The 18,567-nt window shown below is 40.7% G+C and overlaps 1 protein-coding gene across 1 annotated transcript in view; it reads left to right on the plus strand.

Annotated features, from left to right (window-relative positions):
* The window catches only part of Csnk1g1 (casein kinase 1 gamma 1), a 151,060-nt gene that overhangs the window by 125,897 nt on the left and 6,596 nt on the right, over positions 1-18,567 (plus strand). The window contains exon 17 of the mRNA XM_042054723.1: positions 12,017-12,123. Within this exon, the coding sequence (XP_041910657.1) occupies positions 12,017-12,123 (107 nt within the window). The remainder of the gene's footprint in view (positions 1-12,016; positions 12,124-18,567) is intronic.

An 18,567-nucleotide genomic window follows, 5' to 3' on the forward strand; every position in this document is an offset into this window, starting at 1 on the left:
CTCATACTGATGACTCACTAATTGAGGTATAAAGATGAACTCCCTGCATGTAAATAAATCTTAATAGGCCTGATCTTCTAGAATATGTTTTAATAAGAAATTACTTACTGAAAAGATTTTTTTTTTTTTTTTTGGTTTTTCGAGACAGGGTTTCTTTTTTTTTATATATTTATTTATTTATTATGTATACAATATTCTGTCTGTGTGTATGCCTGCTGGCTAGAAGAGGGCACCAGACCCCATTACAGATGGCTGTGAGCCACCATGTGGTTGCTGGGAATTGAACTCAGGACCTTTGGAAGAGCAGGCAATGCTCTTAACCTCTGAGCCATCTCTCCAGCCCTCGAGACAGGGTTTCTCTGTGGCTTTGGAGCCTGTCCTGGAACTAGCTCTTGTAGACCAGGCTGGTCTCGAACTCACAGAGATCCGCCTGCCTCTGCCTCCCAAGTGCTGGGATTAAAGGCGTGCGCCACCACCGCCCGGCGATCTTTTTATTTGTAGGAAGCTGAGACACCTTTAGCCCTATAAAAGTACTTCATAGAAACATGAAGTAAAATGATGAGTTGAACACACAGATTTGCTTTTATCTTCTGAAGCAGTGGTAAAGAAATCTTTTTAAACTTGGCATGGTGGTGCAGGCCTTTAGTTCCATCATTCAAGGGGCAGAGGTGGATGGATTTCTATGTGTTTAAAGCCATCCTGGTTTACATAGTGTGATTGAGCCAGCCAAAGTTACATAGAGAGACCTTGTCTCAAAAAAAAAATAAATAAATAAAAAGAATTGTTTAGAGGTATAGGTCTATAAAAGATGGAAAAAACAGTAAGTGCAACAAAATGTTGGAAGCTGAATACAACTTAAATAACAAGAGTCCCAGAAAGTTGGATCTTAGTTTGTTCACCCTGGAATTTCCAAAAGGCTCAAGACTTGGCCTTCTTTTAAATTGAGGAGGTGTTAACAGGGCATATAGAAGAGTGGTTTAAAGTCTAAGACGACAAAGATCCTTCATGTTCTCTTCTTTCTTCACCAGAGACCACATCCTTATTTGGAGAGGGGAGGTGGGGATCAGTCCTTCCCATCTGATTCTGTGTCCTCCTACACCCCCACCCCCAGCACAGGCCTCACCTTGTTTCAGGAGCAGCATCAGGCAGGACCTAGACAGCTGTGGGGAAAGACCGCACAGTCAGTGACATACAATTGGCTGATTTCTTGCTCAACCTGGAAATGCTGAGTAACTAATACTGAAATAAAAAACGCAGGGACATAACTGGAGAGATGGCTCAGCAGTTACTTGCACTTGTTGTTCTTGCAAAGGACCCAGGTTTGGTTCCCAGTACCCACATTGAAGCTCACAATCATCTATAACTCCAGTTTCAGAGGATCTAACACCCTCTTCTGCTTCCTTGGGTACCAGGTTTACATGTGTACACCAACATACATGCAAGCAAAATGCCAATACATATAAAAAATTTTAAGGAAGAAATACAAAGGAAAAATTTTGCTGATAGAACAACATGACAAAATAAATCAAATTAAAGAGAAAACACACATATACACAACAAGCAGAGCAGTGGTGGTCTACTCCTTTAATCCCAGACCAGAATTTTGAGGTGTAGGCAAGTAGATTTCTCTGTGAGTTTGAGGTCTGGTTTACAGAGTGAATTCCAGGATAGCCAGTACTACACAGAGAAACCCTGTCTCAAAAAACAAAAACAAACAAACGAACAAAACAGAGAAAGCAGTGAAACAGCAGCACAACACAAAATGAATTATCCAAAAGTGCACAGATCTCTTGTAGAAAAGTAGATGTACTGCCCTCTTTAGAATTACCAAATGAACAGTGTGCTAACAGTTTATGTATCAATCAGTGCATGGAGAAATTCCTTGGGGAGTTATACAACTTCTTTCCTGAAAGTTGAGGATATTTACATATCAAATTCAAAATGAAACTAACATATCTGCCATAAAAAAAAACAAAGAAGAAACTGAGGTTTTGTTTGTTTTAAAGTGGGTCTCTAGACTGAGGGATTGAAGTACACACCAGCCAGAAGGAAAATTGAAGGGTACTAATAGCATTACTCTCCCTAATGAACTGTCATAGCCAAGTCATCCTGAAGTATAATCCAGAGTTGTCAAGACCCAGCTATTCTCATGGTGTCAGTTGATATGCACCCTCTTATTTTAAACAGTTTTTATTAGGGCCTTGGAGAGATGGCTCAGCAGTTAAAGCACAAGCTGCTCTTGCAGAGGATCTAAGTTCATTCAGTTCTCATGACATCAGGCAGCTAACTCCAGCTCCAGGGGATCTCACACCTTCTTCTGGTCTCCCTGGGCACCTGCACTCAAATAGGCATACCCATTGTCCTAACTTGCTTACTTTGATAAGCACCATGACCTGAAACTTGGGGAGGAAAGGCTTTATTACTTCTTTCAGTTTGAAGTCACTGAGGAAAGGCAGAAACTAAAGTTGAGACCATTAAGAAATATTATGAATTGACTGGCTTGTTCAGTCTGCTTTTTCTTTTTCTTTTCTTTTTTTTAAGTTTTATTTATTATGTATACAGTGTTCTGCCTGCATGTATATGCCTGTAGGCCAGAAGAGGGCACCAGATCTCATTACAAATGATTGTGAGCCACCATGTGGTTGCTGGGAATTGAACTCAGGACCTTTGGAAGAGCATCCAGTGCTTTTAACTGCTGAGCCATCTCTCCAGCCCCAAACCTGCTTTATTATATAGCCCAGGACCACCTCCATGCTGTGACCTGGGCCTTCCCACAGCAATCAACAATCAAATTGAAGCTCCCTTCCCAGCTGACCCTTGATTGTGTCAAGTTGACAAAAAATTAATTGGCACACTATACTGGACATACACAAATATAATTAAAAATATTACATTTTAAAACGTTTATTAGCTCTAGGCGGTGGTGGCGCACACCTTTAATCCCAGCACTTGGGAGGCAGAGGCAGGCAGATCTTTGTGAGTTCGAGACCAGCCTGGTCTACAAAAGGTAGTTCCAGGACAGGCTCCAAAGCTACAGAGAAACTCTGTCTCGAAAAATCCCAACACCAACAAAAAAAGTTTTATTAGCATAAGTTATATAGAATTGGCTTCATTATGACATTTTCATACATATTTAATGTATTTACCACCCATTACCCTCTTTTTCCCTATCACTCTGTAAACCCCTTCTTTACAGCTACTCTAATGCTTGTGTGTGTGTGTGTGTGTGTGTGTGTGTGTGTGTGTGTGTGTGTGTACAAACACATGCCAGTAAGTTTAATTCCAACTGTTTACAGGAGCATACTGGTGCCTACAATAGTGAAAGAAATGTCCCTTCCTTCCCACAGTAATCACTGACTGCCTACTAAACCTCAAGGAGGGGTGGAGACTTCAGCATCCACCACTTCTAATATGAGCAGATAACCCTTGGTTATCAGGCTTCTGAGGGAAACTTTACTAAGAAAAAGAAACAAAGCAAACAAACTACAATAGCCGTGTTTTCTTTTTTTTTTTTTTTTTTTTTGGTTTTTTGAGACAAGGTTTCTCTGTGTAAGCCCTGGCTATCCTGGAACTCACTCTGTAGACCAGGATGGCCTCAGACTCACAGAGATCCACCTGCCTCTGCCTCCCAAGTGCTGGGATTAAAGGTGTGCTACCACTGCCTGGCTAAGACCAGTGTTTTCAAAAGGGCAATCTTTGCCAGGTGGTGGTGGTACCCTTTAATGTCAGCACTCAAGAGGCAGAAGAAGGAGGATCTCTGGGAGTTCGAGGCTAGCCTGTTCTACAGAGCGAATTCCAGGACAAGCCTCAAAGTTACAGAGGAAACCCTGTATTGAAAAAACAAAAAAAAAGTTAGGAGATTCTCTGGGTGACCCCAACTGCTAGTACAGAAGGGTAGCTTTCACCAAACTGGTAGTCAGGAGTTTGGGGAGCTATTTCAACAAAACGATGAAAATCTAGGATACTTTGATAGTCTTAATATCACTAAGTAAACTATTTTGTCATTATAATATCTCAGTAAGCTATTTAAGTAAATGATTGCTCAGTAAATTCTGCTTGTCTAGCATATACACATCATTGGGTTCAATCCCTAACACTGTAGTAAATAATGAATAAATAAATAAATACATACATACATACTTACATAAGACTTTGGATAGAACTAATGTTTTACCATTAGTATATGAAAATTAATATAAAATAATTCTGTTTTTAAATTATTTTTAAAAGTTTGTTTGCGTGTATATGTACCACATGTTCAGGTGCTTTGAGAACACAGAAAGAGCACAAGATCCCCTGGAACTAGAGTTAAATGCAGTTGTAAGCTACTTTAAGAGGGAATGCTGGGAACTGAAATTGGGTCCTCGCGGGGAGCAGAAAGTGCTTTTAACCACTGAGTTATCTCTCCAGACAAACTTTTGGGTTTTTGTGACAAAGGGTCACATAGTCCTTACTGGCCTTGAAGTTATTATGCAGCCAAGACTAGCTGTGAACTCCTAATCTTCCTGCTTCTGTGACATGAATGGTACAATTACACGCTACCACACTTGGCCAAAACTATGTTTTTACAAATCAGTACTATTTCAAAAGCAACAGATATCCCTGTGTTTTGTTGTTGTTGTGTTTTGTTTTACTTTTGTTGTTGTTATTACGTGTCTTCCCTTTTTAAAATTTTGTTTTTTATTCGTTTATTTTTAAGGTTTGTTTGTTGTGTATGCCTGTATGCCAGAAGAGTGTACCAGATCTCATTATAGATGGCTGTGAACCACCATGTGGTTACTGGGAATTGAACTCAGGACCTCTTGGAATAGCGGGCAATGCTCTTAACCTCTGAGCCATCTCTTTAGCCCTTTTTCTTTCTTTCTTTTTTTGAGATAGGGTCTCACTATGTAGACCAGACTATCCTGGAACTCAGAATTCCACCATCTCTCCTATCTGCTACCTCTGCCTTCCAAGTGCTAGGAATAAAGACATTTACCACAAGGCCTGGCTTGGTTTCCCTTTGTTTTCAAAGCAGGATCTCTCTGTGTATTGCTCACTAGCCTCAGATTGCAGTCATGCAGCCTCTTCTGAGCTGGGACTGCAGACGTGCACTGCCGTGTCAGGACTTGTGTGTGCGCTGTTTCACTCTGCAGAGGCACTTGGTGAAGTCTTCTGAGCCTAGCCGGGAGAGCCTGCAGCCCATCTCTCCTGGGAGAGTGCAAATTGCCAAGCTGAAGACCATGTTTTCTTATAAAGTATAGACATTCTGGTTTTAGCCTATTTAACTGTCAAGATACCCTGGTTTCCATTTATTTTTTTAGTATTTCTACAGATCTTCTGCCTTAAAGACCTAAATTCAAGAAGACAAAATACTTTTTGAAGACAAAACACTAACGGTATGGTGGCACCTTTAGTCCCAGCACTCAGGAGACAGAGGCAGGTTCATTTCTTTGAGTTTGAAGTCGGCCTGGTCTACATAGTGAGTTCCAGGACAACCAGAGCTATGCAGTAAGAACCTATCTTGCACTGCTCCCTTCCCCCAGGAAGCAGTTTGAGAACCGCCTGTAGTCTGAGCTAGTCAGGCAGCAAGGCAGGAGAAACAGTTGAGCTCAGGAATTTGAGGCCAACTGGAACATTCTAACAAGACCCCATCTCAGAAACGAAAAAGGTAGCAGTTCATCACACCAGTACAGTTCTTTATGGTGCTTCAGATCTCTAGTGCACATCGTACTTAACTGCCATATAATATCTGGTAGAGAATATGAATGTATTGGCCCTATACACACTTACAGAGAATGTGTGTAGAGGTACGTGGAGGTAGAATCCAGCCTTGTCACAATAGTGTTTGTTCTGTTGCACAGCCAGGTAGGAGTGTGTGTGTGTGTGTGTGTGTGTGTGTGTGTGTGTGTAATAATACTTCAAACTTGAAGTAGGTTCATGTAATACCTGATAATCCCCAGATTTTTATTTTTTGAGACAGGGTCATTCTGGCCTCAAACTTGCTATGTAACTGATGATGACCTTGAAATTCAGAGTCTTCTACCTCTGTCTCCTGAATGCCAGAATTATAGGCATGTGCCTCCATACCTAATTTTATGTGGTACTTGGAGTCAAACCTAGGACTTTGTACCTGCTACACAAGTTTTCTACTAGCTGAGCAAAGGCCCATACATGTTATTTAAGATTTTCTTTGAGCTGGGCGGTGGTGGCGCACGCCTTTAATCCCAGCACTCGGGAGGCAGAGGCAGGCGGATCTCTGTGAGTTCAAGGCCAGCCTGGTCTACAAGAGTCCTCCAGGACAGGCTCTAAAAAAAGCTGCAGAGAAACCCTGTCTCGAAAAACCAAAAAAAAAAAAAAAAAAAAAAAAAAAAAGAAAGAAAAAAAAAGAAAAAGAAAAAGAGAAAAAAAAAAGATTTTCTTTGAGGTTGTTTTATTTTATTTTATTTTATTTTGGTTTTATTTCTCTGAAACAGGGTTTCACTATGAAGCCCCTGGTAGCCTCTTCCTCTAGAGTGCCAGGGTTACAGAGTGCTGCCATGTGTTTCAGACATGTTTTAGATAAGTGTAAAAGTAGAGAGGGTAATGTTCCTTTTGTGCCTGATTTGTTTGAAATTATGTGTTTTTTGGTACAGATAAAAATGTTGATTATAGGGGCTGGAGAGATGGCACAGTGGTTAAAAGTACTAACTGCTCTTCCAGAGGTCTTGAGTTCAATTTCCAGCAACCACGTGGTGGCTCACAACCATCCGTTATGAAATCTGGTGCCCTCTTCTGGCCTGCAGGGATACACGCAAATACAACACTGTATACATAATAAATAAATAAATATCAAAAAACTGTTTTAAAAAAAATGTTGATTATAAAGTGAGAATAACCTCTTTCTTAGATTGCCTAAGGTCACTACTTTTAGGCCAAGTAACAATTCAGAGGGGGGAGAAATTATAAAGTATAAGACTTTATCATGACCTAGAGTCATGGGTAATTTTCCTTAGTGACTTTTACCAGGAATTCTTTCGTGTTAGTAGAATTGAAGAGATAGGTAGATAAGTGTGCTAGGGTAACCTTGAATTCCCTCTGTAGCTCATGCTGGCTGCACACCTCTAATCCTCCTGCCTGAGACACTTAAATGCTAACATTAGTCAAGACACCTTAAATGACATTTTGTCTAGTTCCTTAATTGTTCATTAAGAATCAGTTATTCAGAGGCTGGAGAGTTGACTCAGTAGTTAAGAACACTGACTGTTCTTCCAGAGGACCCCAGTTCAATTCCCAGCACCACATAGCAACTCAGAGCTGCCTGGAACTCTAGTTCCAGGGATCTGACACTCACACATAGGCAGACACCAATGCAAACACCCCTCCTCCCCCAAAAAAGAATCAGTGATTCAGGGCTGGGGGTATGATTCAGTTATGGGACTTTCCTAGAACACACAGCCTTTGATTTACTCCCCCAGTGCTGCAGAAATGAATGAATGAAGGAATACAATTTTCAGGGGATTGCTTTCATGTGTAGCCATTGTGCTCATAGAATAAGCTACTTACCAATGTTAACAGTTACGTATGCTAGAAAATACATCCACATGTCAGGCAGTGGTGGCACGCACCTTTAATCCCCAGCTCTTGGAGGCCAAGCAGAGGCAGAGGAATCTGAGTTCAAGGCCAGCCTGGTCTACTGGTCTACTGAGTGAGTTCCAGGATGGTCAGGACTGTTACGTAGAGAGACCCTATCATGAAAAACCAAAACAGAGAAGGGGGGGTGTGGAGAGAAAAGGAAAAGAAAATATGTGCACAGGAATCAGCAGAACTGAGGAGGTCAGCAGGCTGTGGTTCACAGCCACTTAACCGTCTCAGCCTTTTTTATATACTGGGCTTCCCCCATCTTCTATTTTTAAATTTTCAAATCTACAGAAAAGTTGGGACTATCCTTAGCCTCCATTAAGAAGAAATTGTTAAGATTCTGCCACATTTAATTTAATTTTGTGTGCTTGCATGTGCATGTGCCTGTGTGTATGTGTTTGCTTTCCAGACTGTTTGAAAGTTAAAGCAGTGTATCTTAGTCCCGCACACTTCCACCTACATCTCCTAAGAACAAATACATTCTTTCATATAAGCAGTAAGTCCATTGCCTTCTTTCAAGAAAATTAATACTTTCATAAATAATATCTAACAGCCCAAATTCCAGTTGTCCTTAAATTTTTATAGTGTAAAGAATCTAACAAAGATTCCTGCATTCCATTGGTTGTTTTGCATCTTCCATCTCTTTCAGTCCTTTAATCTCTCTCTGTTTTGTTTGTTTATTTTGGTTTGTTTTAAGACCGTCTTACCTTGTAGTCTACGCAAACCCACACCTCACTGTGTATAGCTGAGTCTAGCCTCCAGCTCATGGTGGTCCTTTGTTTCTGCCTCCTGTGGCGTGGAATTTGAGGTGTTTACCACCATGCCTAATTTCTTAGTCTCTTTTAAAACCACCTCTGTTTTCCCCCTGCATGAATAAGTGCACCACGTGTGCCTGGTGCTCTGAGAGGTCAGAAGAGGGCAACAGATCCCTTGGAACTGGAGTTATAGTTAATTGTGAGCCACAGTGTAGGCAGTAGGAACTAAACCCAGGTCCTTAATAGTTAACAACAGATGGTTCAGTTGAGTCATCTACCACTTTAGGCCCCTTTGATCAGTATCAGTATTAAACCAGTGATTTTTTAAAAGGTTTTTATAACATGGTCCTTTTTGAAGAGTCCAAGTCAGCTGTCTTATACAATATTTCATGTCCTGGATTTGTCTAACTTTTGAAATTGTGATTACATTCAGAAGAAACCTGTTTGCAAGAGAGGTGAAAACGCTGTTATATAATAGCATAATGTTAGACTAATGTGTCCACTCATCACAGATACTAAATTTGGTCACTAGCAGAAATTGAGTCTTCCTCAGGTAAGTCCAAATTTGATGTTGTAGGGTTCTTTTTTTTCTTTTTATCCATATATCATTATTGTAATTTTCTCACTCATGTCTTATTAAAGAAAAAGGCCAGGCATGATGATATTCTAGACCTGTCATAGTCCTACCTCTGTGAAGGCTGAGGCAGGAGCAGTGCTGTGAATTGATATAATGCCATGAGTTTATATAGCATAGGCTATATAGTGGCTACCAGAGCATGCCTATAGCACCTTGTGTCCCTCATGCAAAGAAAAAAGAAAAGAAGGGGAAAAAAGCCCAGTAATTTTTTTCTTGTAGAAATAATGGTGGTTATACATTACAAGTAGGTAGAAGGTAGCCTTCACTCTGCCTGCCCCAAAGATAGTAAACATTTCCTCCTGCTTTCCTTTTTATGATTTTATGATTTAGGAAACTTTGGCAATGTAGCTGCTAGTAAGTACCCCATAGCTTAGGAAAATAAGAATATCAGTAAGATGAATCATTTTTTATTTTGCTTTATTTTGTTTTGACTTTCGAGACATGGTTTCTCTGTGTGGCTGTGGCCATCCTGGAACTCATCCTGGAGACCAGGTTGACCTCAAATTCCCAGAGATCTGCCTGCCTCTGTCACCCAGGTACTGGGATTAAAGGCATGTGCCAACACTCCTAGTTTAGATGAATATTTTTTGAGCCATTACTATGTTTCATGGCTCTGGACCAAACACTTACTATGGCGTATCTGCATGGTGACCCCATCAGGATAAACAACACCGTTTCCCCATTTTATAGACTAGGAAACTGGGGTACAGAAAGAGTGATTTAAGATTTATTTGTTTATGTGCATGGGTGTTTTGCCTGTATGTATGTCTGTGTGAGGGTGTCAGATTCCCTGGAACTAGAGTGACAGACAACATCTATGAGCTGCCATGTGGGTTCTGGGAATTGAACCTGAGTCCTCTGGAAGAACAACCAGTGTTCTTAACTGCTGAGCCATCTCTCCAGTTCCTGCTGCCTAATTTTAGAATGCAGTTCTTACTATTTCCTATTTCCTCTAGCATTATATATAAGATATCTCCTATCCATTCCTTATGTGATCCTCACATCAGTCTGTAAGAACAGTCTCAAATAGATGAAGTTATTACCCAATAGCATAAGCTATCTGAACCATTTATCCTATTTTGTGGTTCTCTCCCATGTTTCAGCCAAGATCTTTAACAGCAGAGTGGCTTGTGCGAGGTCCCTTTTCCCACTCCCCAGCACCCACATAAACAGGAGTCATGTGCTGAAAATGAAACCAGGTTCCAGAAGCAACTGCACAAGCAAGAGAAGCCTGATCGGGTCCACATGAACCAGATGACAGGAATGAGAGCCATCACTTACAGTTTGGGGACCATCAGTGAGAAGTGGGATGACAGTGAACCTGAAATAAAAGCCATTGAAATAAGACTGGTTTTCCAAGGAAATTTTTCCTTACCATCTTCCTTCTCAACAGAGAGGAATGTAGCAGTCTTTTTGATTGAATAACTTCAAACCAGTGACCAAAGCCATGAAGAAATTTCTGAAGGAAAGTGTGATTATTTATGGTTTCTGGTGCCCACTCTTGGTTTATTTTTGAGAATTTATTTTTAAGTCATCATTACCTAAAGTATATAATTATGTAGTATAATAAACTGAGAGTAGTGGTCCACCATGGTCAAGGGAGCAGATGAGTTATTAGCCTTCAGAAGTCAGCTGTAAGGTTTGGGGAGGGGGTGCTGTTGTTGTTTACTTGTTTTTCAAGACAGCCCTGGCTGTCCTGGAACTTACTCTGTAGACCATGCCTGCCCCAAACTCAAAGATCTGCCTTCTACCTCCCAAGTGCTGAGATTAAAGGCATGTGCCACCACTGCCTGACTCCATTATTTTTTTAAATACAGAACTATATACATTTTTGGAAAGTGAAAGAATCTGTGGACAGACACAAGTAAAAGCCATAAAAGCCCACAGACCCTAACTTAACCCTTGGTTAAGTCATTTTGTAGTGTTCCCATCCATTAAAAGAGAATAATTGGGGTTGGGGTCAGCAAGCTGGCATACTAGGTAAATGCACTTGATACCAAACCTGATAACCTAAGTTCAATAGCCAGTAAACAAATAACGGAAGAAGAGAGCCACCAGGAGGTTATCTTCTAACCTCCACATACACACTGTGGCACTTGAGACTGCCCCTTTAACACATACATACACATAAGTATCATTTGTTTCGTTTTGTTTTAAGTAATTGAGCCAGGGAGGTAAGTCAGTTGGAAAAGTACTTAGTGCCAGCGTGAGCACCTCAGTTGGAACACTAGAATTCATTGTTTGTTGGGTGTTTGTTTGATTGTTTGTTTGTTTGTTTGTTTGTTTCAAGTCAGGGTTTTCTTGTGTAGCCTTGGCTGTCCTGGAATTTGCTCTGTAGACCAGACTGGCCTCATACTCAGAGATCTACCTGCCTCTCCCTCCCTACGGCTGGAATTAAAGGTGTGTGCCACCACCTCCCAGCTTGTTGGTTTTTTGTTTTTGTTTTGTATTTTTCAAGGCAGCTAGTGGTAGCCTGTCTCTGGTAATCCCAGCCCTGGAGAAGTGGAGGTTTGGGAACCTCTGGGTTTCACTGGCCAGCCAGTCTGACCTCATCAGCAAGCTGCTTGTCCCAGTGAGAGACCCTTTCCCAAAGTAAGGTGGAAAATTCCTGAAGAATGACACCAGTGTTCAATCTTTGGCCTGCATGGGTGTGTGTATACACATGCACCCTCACACACACATGCACACATGAATACACACAAAAACTTGTGACATATTAAGTAAGGAAATTGTAAGGATTAAATTTATATACACATATACAGTATAATAGAGTGCTAAGCACAAAGGCACTCAATATGAAACTAATTATCATTTTGTATGATCATATCGTTAAGTGTTCTGACATGATAGGTCTAAGAACCCTTCCTAAATCAGGAGTGTTCCCTTAACCCAAGTAAGCATACATTCCTCACTCATTCTGCCTGGCTAATAACTAAATGCGAGACTTAATCTCTCTTAATCTACTCTGGTGAAGGCAGGAACTTCATACAACCATGGTACTTATCTCAGACTGTCTCTGTTTCAGGTGGTTAGCTCAACCAATGGAGAGCTGAATGTTGATGACCCCACTGGAGCTCACTCAAATGCACCAATCACAGCTCATGCCGAGGTGGAGGTAGTGGAGGAAGCTAAGTACGTTCATCTTCCAAAGGGTTTGTCTCATAATGGGTTGGGAACTTTATTCTATCTCCTGTGTGCTGCTCATCACAGAATGGATTCTTCATGCTTGTGTCCATATCCACAGCTTTCTTCTTCCGAGGTGGTTTGTTGTTGTTGTTTTGTTTTGTTTTGTTTTGTTTTGTTTTTTGTTTTTGCATGGTGCATTAAGGCTGCTGCCACCATTAGCACTGATTTCTGGGAAGATAGTTATATTTTTTCTAGGCTGCATTGGGCAAAAGACATTGTGAACTAAAAACCTGATGCAGTGAAAGCTACCATAGATAGTAGCCTTGATCTTCTTGGAGGCTTAGAACTTCTTGCTCCCTGTGGGTAACAGAGACAAAGAGTGTTAAACCATGGGCCCTGGAGTATAGTGTCACATTTCTAATTGTTACCTAACCACTCCAGATGGGTGGTCCTGAATAACAGGGTTTGGGATACATTTTGCTGTACAGTCTGGGCTCAGAAAAACTAAGTAATTTTCAGGCAATACAATTGTGTTTGTAAATATGAAAATCTTGGGATAGCAAAGTGACCCTAATCCCAAGAAACCAAGGTAGTTCCTCACTTCCTCTTCTGCTTCTCCTGCATGTGTATGTCTTGCTGTGCTCTCCTACTAGCCCGTTGGTGTTTTCTGCATGGTCTGTGTTTAAACTCTGAGATTTTGGGGCTGGAAGGTGATGCTGCTACAAACAGCATTTCTACCACTTCTTTTCCTTTCCCCTATCCCAAACTCTGATCCAGGTTTAAACTTCAAAAAGACATCAGGTAGGGAAAGCTAAAGAAGCATGAGTCACTAACTACTGCTAGCCCTGACATGGATGACCTTTCTTTTAAGCTCTTTGAGAACATTCACTGCCCCATTAATGTGTTCTCTCGGGCAAACAACATATTTTTAGTACAAGCCAAGACATGATTACACCTCTGGGCATCAGTCAGGGTTACCAAGCTGAATTTCAGTCTTTTTCCAGATGTACTTGGCATGGTTGTACTCCTACCCATCTATTTGGTAAGCTCACTTGACCTTTAGGAAGTCTTTCCTACTTGACAGATAGAAAAGTTAATGAGTGTGACTTTGGCTCTATCTTGTTGATACCTGTAGACAAGGGGTGAAATGGGGAGGTGATGCCAGGAGGCGATTGTTTTAGGAATTGAACACAGCTCTCCTCAAGAGTTTGGGAGATTTTAATTATATGCTTATTTTTTTCATTCTCAATAAATTATATGATAGTCCTACTTTCTAAACTCTCACTTTGGAATCTCCTAGAATATGTTAGAAAATACAGATGCTTCTGCATGGACCCAGAAATTTGAGGTTAATTTATTATTATCTGGCCTGATAATAAAAATATTTAAAAGTTCAGGGAATTCTAACATGAAGCCCAAACTGGGAACTACCACACTCTGCATTCTCTGATCTTGAAAGAGGGCTTTACCTTTTTCCACCCCACCCCAACTTACTCCCATTTCACATTTGTACCTATTCTTTTTAGAAATTCAGATCTGGATCTAATACTATATTTTGAGCATCATGTTTGTAAGAACTTTAGTCTTAGGCCCTAAACAGATTTATATTTTGGACCTATTCATTTCATTCTGGTAAATGTATACACTGTGTGTGAGTGTGGTGTTTGTGTTCAGTGTGAAAGATAAAAAAGATTTGTTTCATACAAAAAGAGTTCAGTCAGTGTGTTCTGTCTGTCATATTCTAAATACTAGAATATAAAGAGAGGTTAAAGTCTTCCCATTTAGCAGGAAGGACCATTATACCTCTTGCCTCCAGTTCCAGGTTTTGGCCTTCTGAAAAGTGTAGAAACTAAAAGAAAGCAGTTGTTTTGACCAAATGTCACTCAATTCCATGCTTGAGCATTTTGTGTACTGGTTCTGTAGTGATTTCATGAGCTACGAATCTGTCTTGCCTAGGTAACTATCGGATCATATATATATATATGGGTAAGGACACAGTAGTCATATATCCACTAGATCACTTCCATGGAAAAGTCAAAGCTAGAGAGCTGAGGTGTCCCAAACAATCCCTCATTACACACAGCTGTGATGCCATTTGTTCATGTAGCTTGTTGATGGGATGAGGAGGGCTGTTGCTTATATTGTAGTTACCTCAAGTACAGGGAAAGTCTGAAATCTTTACCTCCAAGCTTTTGGTTTTAGGTTCCCTTTCCCATCTTGTTAAAACAAAAAAATCACAATAAAATCACAAGACGATGGTTTTGATCAGTGTAAAAAAATGGACACTTGATTTCCCTTTTCTTCTAGGTACAAGACACTTTTGTTGAAGTGTGGTTGGAGAAATGGTGAGGGCAGATGACTTTTAGGTCAAATTTTTTGATAGTAAAAGCATAAGAATTTTTATTATCTATACTTTGGTGGTATCTTGATGATTGTGGACCCAGTTTCACCTGAGAATTAGTATGATCAGAATTTAGGTCCTTCTCTAGTAGTTATTTCCAAACAGTGAACTCCCTCTGTTTCATCTTCTAATAAGATAGAGTATCTCTTAAACTTTTCCTGTCTCTAAGAAGAGCTAAGTGCTAGCTGCTGCTTTTTGAATTGGCGTATGGAAGTTAGCTAAGCATTGTACAAGACCTTGTATGGGAACCAGATGATGGTTCAGCCTTGATACTTGAGTTCTTACAGGCCAGGTCACTTGCTCCTTCCCCTACTGCCTTCCTGGAAGTTGCCCTGGAAAGCCTACCCTGAGGCTTCCACCAGCTCTTTCTGTTTTGCATCCTCTGAGATGCAGCTCCCACACTGATACTCCTGTCAGACTTCCACCTCCTGTTAAATGTGAAGATCCATCAAATGGCCTGCTCAGCCTCCCTCTCAGCAGGAGGAAACTAAACACAGACACATACTGCATGTTTGCATGTTCACAGGGAGTCTTTTCCATCTCATCCGTGGACTAATATCTCTCTCTCTCTCTCTCTCTCTCTCTCTCTCTCTCTCTCTCTCTCTCCCTTTCCTATGTTTTTCTCTTTATATATTCTGTAGCTGCCTGAAAATGCTCAACCTGTGGTGAGTCCCTCTCTCCAGTCCACATGCAAGGGGAGTGGACCTGACTAGACTGGGATTGGCAAAGCATTAGAAATACTGAATGAATTCCATGTACTTCCTTATGTCTTAGCCACCCAGACTGGGGAAATTAGGTCTACAAGGTGGGGTGGGGCAGGCCTGTACCCAAAAATCAATCTTTTCCTTCTTTTCTTTCAATCCCACCTCATTTATCGCTGCACCCTTCTATCAGAAATGATCTCACAATATCCAAACTTACCTATTTTTTTAAGATGAGTAAACTTCTATATTTTTTCTCCCAAGTTATGAATAATACTATCAGAAAGAGAGGGCCCAAGATTAGAAAGATAAGGTTTTAGATGTTTCAGTAACCACAAAACAGTATTATCACCAGATAATCAGTCTCACCTTTGGCAACTTGGTTTGTAATAGGAATAGTCTGTTTGGAGGAAATCCATAAGTGCCTTGTTGATTTCATTAGTTTTTCATCTATAGCAAGAGTCTCTAAAAAGGAGAACTCCTTGAAGGAAAGATCAACACTTTGGTGTTGATTGGACATTCCTGGGTTTTTTGTCTGTTTGTTTGTTTGTTCCCTTTATTCTTTGATGAAAGAATAGTAGACTAAGTAAGGGTGGACTTGGTTGACAGGGATACGGGAGCCTGTCTTTTCTTCCAGAAAAGGCGGACATACGGGAATGCGGAAGGAAAATCCCTGAAAGATTCATGTTGGTGACAGTTTTTAACCCTCCCACACTGTACACACTAGTCATATTCTATGCTATGATAATAGCCTGCTGGATTCTGATTACTTCATTTTGAAAAATTCTCTTCAGTAACTGGATTGGGCCTTGATTTCTGAACCCTGATTATCTAAGCCAAATTGTCCTGGGGGGTTGCCTAGGAATAGATATGTTTTGAAGATAACAGTGGGTTTTATGGCAATAGAATAGGGTTTCAAAGAGGACATTTAGCCTATTCATGTGTCTGTGTAATCTAATGTTGTCATGGTCTCTTTTTTTTTCCTGTGAGGTGTCAGTCACATGATTCCAATTGCAACTACTTTAGGTCCTACTATACTCACTCAACCTTATGCATAGAACTCAGGGACCTGGGATGGCCGGGAGGAACAGGGCAAGTGAAGGGAAGCTCTGCCTGAGACGTAGGAAGCATGTGCATGTGAAAGGACAAGGACGTCTACAGATTTCTCGTGCTATTCCCAAAAGGCTGAGAGGGGAGGCATCACTGAATTCTCAAGGAAGACCTTTAGACACAGCAGGACTTGGGCCAGTTTAGAGCAGAGGAGAAAAGAGTGTGGTAAAGAAGAGAAACTGGAGAGTTGCCAAGATGACATGGTACAGGATGACAGGAAGGAGTGATGGGTCAGGCGGGAGAGTCCTGGATCAGCTCGGGCTCTAACTTGTAAAGGATTTCTGTCACTTAAAGGAGCAACTGAAAGGGAACCTAAGACACAAAGTGAGTACTCTCTTCTGAGAGGAGCATCTATATAGTTAGTCAGTAGACTTGGCTTCAAGTCCAGATCCTTTTGCTGGTGGTCACCATAGAAATCAAAGCCTTTAAGAACAGATTGTAAGGCCTTCTTTGTTGATGGAATTAAAAGAGTCTACTCCTGCTGAAGCCATATAGGGCTCTAAATGCAAAATATGGCCGCTGTTCCTCTGAAGGCAGCTGCTACTCGTGTGCTCTAGTGATTCAGCAGGAGCACATGCTAGTTCCTATGAACTGTCCAAGAGAATCCACTGGGCATTTAGGAATGGGCCCAGTGTTTCAGGGTTTTTTTTGTTTGTTTGTTTGTTTTGGTTTTTGGTTTTGGGGGTTTTTTTTTTTTGAGTGCTTTTCTTTGAAAACAAAAATCATCATCTTAGTGTCCTCCACACAGAAAGTAAGAATAGAGGTTAATTTTAGAGTTAGTAGAACCACTTAAAATCATAGTTGAAAGGGAATAGGTAAGACTGACGAGCTGGAGAGATGGCTTGGCTGTAAAGAGCACTGACTGCTCTTCCAGAAGTCCTGAGTTGAGTTCCCAAACCCACGTGGAGGCCCACAACCATCTATATGGGATCTGATGCCCTCTTCTGGAATAAAGGTGTGCGTGCAGGTAGAGCACTCACATAAAATAAGTCTTTTTTAAAAAAGACTTTTGAAATACTGGTTCTTCATAAGATTTGACTTGTCTACTTAAATGCTAAGTTCTGGGCATTCAACCTGGCAAATGTCTGTTTCAGGGGCTGGAGAGATGGCTCGGTGGTTAAGGTACTGGCTGCCTTTCCAGAGAAACAGTTTCATTTCCCAGCACCCACATGGAATGCACCACTATCTGTAACTCCAGTCCCAAGGATCCAATGCCATATTATGACCAGGCACCCACATGATACATAGACATACATGTAGACAAAATGCCCATACACCTAAAATGAATAAAAAATTTTAAGAACAAATGTCCATTTCTAATACATGTATATAGATTTTTTAAAATTCTTTCCCAGTGTTTCCTTTAAGAACTATTAAAGCTATCAATCACTTTTATTTAAAATAATTTATTCAGTTTCCAGATGTATATAACACTTTGGTTCACATCTATTAATAGTAATTATAAATGTTATTGATACACCCAGGGCTGATTGGGACACACACACACACACAAATATCTATGTATCTGTTTAAACAAGGTCTCTTATAGACCAGGTTGACTTCAACTTGATATGTAGCCAAGAATAACTCTGAACTCTTGACCCTTCTTCCAGCTGTCAAGCATTGGAATTACAGGCATATATTGCCATGGCCAGATTTTGAAGAAAATATTTTAAAACTCTCTTAAGAAACCCGAAATCCCAGAGGCAGGCAGATCTCAGAGTTTGAGGTCAGCTTGGTCTACAAAGTGAGTTCCAGGACAGCCAAGACTATTACACAGAGAGACCCTACTTCGAAAAAGAAAAGAAAGAAACTCCTGTCTCAAAATTCCACATTTCATTCATTAATTTCAGTTCTTGGAAAGCTCACATCATTATCTGTGTAAAGGTTTATTTCTACATTCTAAGAAACTTTCTCAGTCTAGAAATGGTAGTATATACCTATGAATCCTAGAACTCTGGGAAACTGAGCCCAGAGGATTGCACATTTGAAGCCAACCTTGGCTACATAATAATGAATCACTGTCTCAAAAGAGAAAAGAAAGAAACAATAATAAAGGTTATTTTTAAGAACCCTGAAAGGAGCCGGGCGGTGGTGGCGCACGCCTTTAATCCCAGCACTTGGGAGGCAGAGGCAGGCGGATCTCTGTGAGTTCGAGACCAGCCTGGTCTACAAGAGCTAGTTCCAGGACAGGCTCCAAAGCCACAGAGAAACCCTGTCTCGAAAAACCAAAAAAAA

The sequence above is a fragment of the Arvicola amphibius genome, chromosome 3 (genome assembly GCF_903992535.2).
Source record: "Arvicola amphibius chromosome 3, mArvAmp1.2, whole genome shotgun sequence".
NCBI classification, from domain to species: Eukaryota; Metazoa; Chordata; class Mammalia; order Rodentia; family Cricetidae; genus Arvicola; species Arvicola amphibius.